The sequence below is a fragment of the Lactuca sativa genome, chromosome 5, assembly GCF_002870075.4.
Source record: "Lactuca sativa cultivar Salinas chromosome 5, Lsat_Salinas_v11, whole genome shotgun sequence".
Lineage (NCBI taxonomy): Eukaryota > Viridiplantae > Streptophyta > Magnoliopsida > Asterales > Asteraceae > Lactuca > Lactuca sativa.
The window spans coordinates 353,339,312-353,345,536 of NC_056627.2; the positions used below are offsets into that span (position 1 = coordinate 353,339,312).

The 6,225-nt window shown below is 34.5% G+C and overlaps 1 protein-coding gene across 1 annotated transcript; it reads right to left on the reverse strand.

Annotated features, from left to right (window-relative positions):
* Positions 1 to 2,506: 2,506 nt before the first annotated feature.
* Positions 2,507 to 3,724, reverse strand: LOC111900654 (uncharacterized). Its single transcript, XM_023896536.3, has one exon. The coding sequence runs from the start codon at positions 3,601 to 3,603 to the stop codon at positions 2,629 to 2,631; it is 975 nt and encodes a 324-aa protein (XP_023752304.1). The 5' UTR covers positions 3,604 to 3,724; the 3' UTR covers positions 2,507 to 2,628.
* Positions 3,725 to 6,225: the final 2,501 nt, after the last annotated feature.

Here is a 6,225-nt window from a genome sequence, read left to right on the forward strand (position 1 = left end):
CTGTTTCGCCTCTACTGCTGTCGTTCCTTCTCCAGACCCGAAGGTTGATCGGGATCTGCTGGAATTTTATCTGGAATTTGCTCAACCACAATACCTGACCTGGAGCTTGAAGAAAATTACAACGGTCAGGGTATTGAAGCCCTCTTCAGCTGGGAAATTCATCAATGTCAAATTCAAAGTGACCTGAGGCTCATATAGCTCGGTCCATACCATTTCCCTAGCTGACCTTCCAAATCTAAACCCACACGATTGGATACTTTTCAACAATATTCTGCTATGCAATCCTCAAGAGTATCAGTCGATCATTGATCATATCAAGTGTATGCTTGTTTGCTACAATCATGAAGTAGCAAAAATGGATCAAGAGATTGCAGCTTCCATTCATAAGTGTACTACTGTCAAAGCAATTGGAAGAGCTGGCAATGTAAACACGATGATCAAGGGCAAGATTGACACTAAGTTTCATACTGTGATGTTCGTTAGGGGCGAAGGTTAAAAATGCCTATTCACTCTAATTGAAAAACACATGTTCTCTACTGCTTGCTTGGAGCATATTTTGGAAATCATCCATAGGTGTAATCAGAACAGTGAAGCTGACAAGAAGCTGTTTACCGATATGCTTATTCAGTTTCGGCAGACGCTTCTTGCCATTAATCCTCGGTTGTTCAAATTTGTGAAGCAAGTCAAGGTCACACAACCGAAGTGAAGGTCTCGCCCCAATTGACGCAAAGGGGGAGATTGTTGGGATTATGATGTTGCGTCTTGGGCTCATTCCTTTTAGCCCAATTTTGTAGCCGGTTTGGGCCTGTCCAACCGTGTATTATTTTATTCTAGGGTTTTAGTATTTAAGGTGCATGCATACATGCATCCTTAGTTGGTAACGCTTTAATTGTTTTCTCATCAATAGTATTGTAAACCCTAGCTCGCCTCTACAGTGGAAGTTCTTTATCGAGCTCTGCTGAGGCGTGACTACGTTTGAATCATAAGCTTCATATTAATTCTATATTGTGTTCTTTGTCGTGTTTGATTGAATAGTCTGTTCTTTATTAATATACCTGTGAAAGATCTAAACGATCAAGAGATTTATTCTCATCACTTGTTTGCTCTGGTGGACAAACATTTGTTCTCTACTGACTGCCTAGAACACATCATCAATATCATTCATCGGTGCAAGGAAAATTCCGAGTATGATAAGAAGAACTTCACAGACATGCTTCGGTGGTACATCACTTTTCGACAAACTCTTTTGGCCATCATACCGAGTTTGTTCAAGACTGTCAAGAAGTCTGCTGCAGATCAACTAAAGTGAGCTCTCGGCTCCATTGACGCAAAGGGGGAGATTGTTGGGTATTATGTGTTGCGTCATGGGCTATTATTTTTTATATACGGTATTGGGCCTGTCCAATCGTGATTATAGATTAGGGTTACGTATTATATATAGTGCATGCATGAATGCCTTAGTACGCTAGTCATTGATTATCTTTTGCATTGTAACCCTAAGCACCTCTACAGTCGAAGTTCTTCATCGAGCTCTTCTGAGGTGTTAAAGTTTAATCATTCGACATCGTTCAAACCATTCTTGTGTTCTTTATTGTTTCATTTATTGTTTTTCTGCTTGAATCTATCGATCATTAAGGAATATAATTCCAACATATATAATAAGGCTTTAAAACTTATACCTGAGAGTCGAGGTGTTACATATAGGGCGATGGACCATAAAAAAGTAGACGAGTCGGGAAATAGTAGCCCATGGTATGAAATAGTAGTCAAATTACCGTTAATCGTAGTCGGTTAACGTTGATGTGCTTTTTAATTTCTAATTTTTGACTAAAAAATGAAAAGTTACTAGGCAAAATGGTTGGATCAGTAATTTGTTTCATTTAAATAACTTTTAATTTTAATTTTATGTACCATTAAGCTCCATGTATAATCCTCCTTATAATTTTGCTAAGGCACTTTTGTTATGTTAAGGTATATAATCAAGATTTTTTTTGTCATTTGTCACACTTTCATTAAATTTGTTACTAACTCACACTTTCATTAAATTTGTTACAAGTTAGTTTGTGGTTATTTTGAATTAATTTTTTTTACATGTCATTTTATAAGTTTTTATATTTTATTAAATTTCATATAATATTTTAATGTAATAATTGCAATAAATATAGTAATAAATAAATATTAATTTTACTATTAAATTTATCTTTTAATTTCAAAATTCACAAAATTAAAATTAATTAGTTTCTTTTCTTTATTTAAATTATCTGTTTAAACTTAAAAAATAAAAAACATTTTTATTATAATAAATCATTATTTTTTTAATTTCTTATAAAATAAAAATTCTTAAATATTTTGATATTTCTATTTAAATATTTTTATAAATTAACCATATAATATATAATACATAGTTCTCAAAATTAATAATATAATAATATAATATTGTATATGTCTTTCTAATTTCCTAGTACATCTACGCCATTGATGTGCTTGTTACGACTGGTAGAAATCATATACACGACACGTGTCAACGTTAGCAGTTGCCTGAAAAACGTGCAGATTCAAATACAAAAATATTGACTCTCTTTTATCAAAACCAAAAAGTTATTTACGTAGTTAAGGAAATATTTTAGTTTATCTTGTACGGGTTGCCGCGGGCACTAACGAAGCGTTACTAACGGCGTTAAATCCGATCGACCGGCATTTGACGGGAGAAGCCGTCGATATCGTCGGTACCGCAGATGCCGACGAGATGTTCATCGGAGTGTAGTTTATCGTACGACGGTAGGGGCCGAACCACTTGTTCTGCATGAATCGGTTTTTCCTCCATGGAGGGAGGAATAATCCTCTGGTTTTCAACGAACGCTTCGCGGCGTCGCTCATCAACTTGACGATCTGTTTTAGATCTTCACTTTTACCAACGAAAACCGTCGGGAGGTGGTGTGAGAGGCGGCGGAACTGGTTTGTCTCTCTAGCGATCTCGAACTCTCCGGCGAAATTGAGATCGATGTAGTAGCGAGCGCCTGAATCGGATCTAACTACGTCGATGAACTCGTAATTACCGGCAGTAAGTCCGCCGCAGCTCTCCCACTTCGTCTTACAAATCGCCGCATTGTAGCCAATATTTTGAAGAAACAACATCATGTTTCTATGGAGAATTTGTTGATTAGGTCTCAGAGCTTGAAAAATCTCCATACCTTTCATAACATGAGCCATCAACACAACTCTAAACCTATCAACATTTTGATTCCTCCACATTGAACGCATGATTTCAATAATTTTATCCGTACGATCAGATTCACAATCGGAATCGGAATCGGAATCAACTTCCTTGTCGTTCAACTGACAACCTTCATCATCGGCTTTATCATTACAGCATCCACCACCACCACCACCTTCTTCTTCTTCTTCTCGATGCAAGAAGCAAGGAAGCAGATTAGACAGACAAGGAGACGGAGATGAATCGTCATGGTAACCACCACTGCCGGCACTGTGTTCGCTACCGCTGCTTACATACACCGGTTCCAGCCTATCACGGCCGACGATCCTGTCCTTGACCCGGTCATCTAGCGGGTCAGTAACTCGTTTCGTTCTCGAGAAAAACGCCATTTTCAGAAGAAATTTGTACTGTATGTCTCGCTCTTTAATCTGTCCCACAAAAAACAAAGAGGATTTTACTCTAAATTTATAGATGAAAATATACAAGGAATTTTACTCGAGAATATTCGATTCCCAAAAACGATTTCAATTTTCATTTAAATAAAAAATAAAAAACAAATGTATAAGATTACTGAGTATTAAATCAACATTATCTTTGATAGTTGCTTTTTTAAAGTGTCCAAAAAAAGTCTTGAATTAACTCAATTTGTATTGCATTAGATTGTTGTACTGTACTAATTTTCCGAGGCAGTAACTCTGGCTTCAATTGGCAATGGGGTATATCCAACGACTCAAGAGTTTATTCCAGCGGTATCGAATAATTCATTTTCATTAATTCTTAATGTATTACATTTTAAAACAAAACTAATATTTTTTATATAGGGAAATATCACAAAAACTACAGAGTCTTCAATCTTTTATCTAAAAAACCACTGTTTTATTATGATTTTTTTCAGAAAAACCATTCATATTTTTTTTATTTTTTCAGAAAAACCATTTTATATCAAAAAAATTCAAAATAACATCATTTTTTAAGAAAAATATTTTTTTTCTTAAAAAAATATTGGTTTTTTTCACTTGAAATTTTTAATTTTGGTATTTAGGATCATTTTTTTTCCGGTTTTAAAATTGATTTTTCAAATAAATGTTTTGGTTTGTTTTTTTGTCCCGGATTTATATATAAGAAAGTAAACAAAACCGAAATAATTGGTTTTCCATTTTTTCCGTTTCGATATTGTTTCTGGTTTTTCATATTTGTTTTTGATATCTTTTTGGTTTTTTTTGCAAACCTTGTTGTCCACCAATAACTTTTATACGAACGTGTATTATATAAGACTGAACGGTGTGGTGTTACCGCCAGTAATCTTGTCCGCCTGGGATTACCATTGGTAAAATTATATGATACCGTTCAACCTACTAGCTTTGCAAAGATATCCGTGATGTATATTGAAATTTAATCATTATGATGTGAGTTTACTAGCGATGTATATAAGTGCAAAAACATAACAATTTTAAAACTTTAAAGAAAAACAAGAAACCAAAAACAAAAAACCGATAATTTTGTATAACCAAATTTAAAAACAAAAAATTTCGGTTTCGTTTTAATTTTAGTAAAAAAAAACTATTCTTATTTTTGGGGTTAACAAATTTCGTTCATGGTAAAAAAATTGTGTTAGCATTCTGAGAATGGTTATTTTTACTAAAACTTAAAACGAAATTTCTTTTTATAGAACGTCAAACTATAGTCAAACTAAAAAATCATAATTGTAACACAATGCAGATGTTTCTATCTACATCCCAAATCAATGATTTGCAATACTATTAGGTCAGAGAAAATGATACCACACTTACTGACTTACCACACTAAAAGGACTGTCACATATAGGTCGCGTATGATTTGTCACACCATTTAATTTTCATGCCTTTTAGAGGGTGTGGTTTGTAGTGTTTATAAATAATAATAATAATACTAAAAAATTAGTGTTTTTGATTGGCTGGTCAAAAAGATCAAAGAGGCAAGAGCTAGGCGGAGTACTGCGAAGAGGGCTTGTTGAACTTGCCATGTTGCAGTGATGGCGCCATGTCCCAAGTGCTGCGTAAGCAAAAATCGAGCCATTCGGCATAGCCTTATAAACAATTTTAAGTAAAAAAATAAGATAAAACAAGATCAAAATAAGATCTTTTTGTTATAAAACTGATTATTATAATTTCAATTTAAAGTTCGAGGATGTACAGAACGTTGAAAGTTCAAAGTCCTTTTTTTATATATTAAATAAGATGAGAAAATCTTATGTATCAGGAGTGGATCACGAAGGATTGTAAGGTGATGTGGAGAATCGATGGAGAAGCACGTGTTGTTTGTAGAAGGATTGAGATGAGCACGTGTAGGAGAGAGAAAACATGGGTGGAGCCCTGTACTGTGCTGCGGCTCTTGGGTTCACCAAGGGTGGTCAGTGGTGTATTCTGATGGCTTGGGTTGCAAGAAAGGGGTCGCCGGTAACCTCGACTTAGAACCCTAGTGGGACTTAAAATTAGATTTTAGACTAGGTGTGTATATTTGTTTCAAAGAAAATTAAATATTAAAAAATATAAATAAAATATGTAACTACAAAGTCTAAGAAATACACCCACTAATAGATATATTAAAATAATGTCATCATAGTTTTATTCACAGCATTTAACTTGAATTTACTAGGAGATGGGAGGCTAAAATATAAACACTATAACCTTGGCTTTTAGGCTTTTTGCAACAAAATTAAAATGTGGAAGTGACCTTGTAATGAACACTTAGCCTTTCTTTTCTACGAGAAACCTTAAAATTTTGATCCACACATGAGTATCACAAGATATATTGCTAATTCTTCACAGTCGTTTGACCCAAATGGCCAAATTATAGCTAATGCTTTGTGATTTATGCTACATGTAGGCCTTAGCCGGACCGATGGTGAGGTTTAAAATTTACAGTTACGGAAAACATCAGTGTATCTCATATCGGTGTGACCCGAGGATTTTCAGGAGGTCTTATAACTACTATTGCACAAACACGTTTAACTGCCGAGTTTTTTAAGCGAA

Bases quoted from the DNA above. Each gene is read 5' to 3' on its own strand.
- LOC111900654 (XM_023896536.3), bottom strand. From the start codon at position 3,603: ATGGCGTTTTTCTCGAGAACGAAACGAGTTACTGACCCGCTAGATGAC.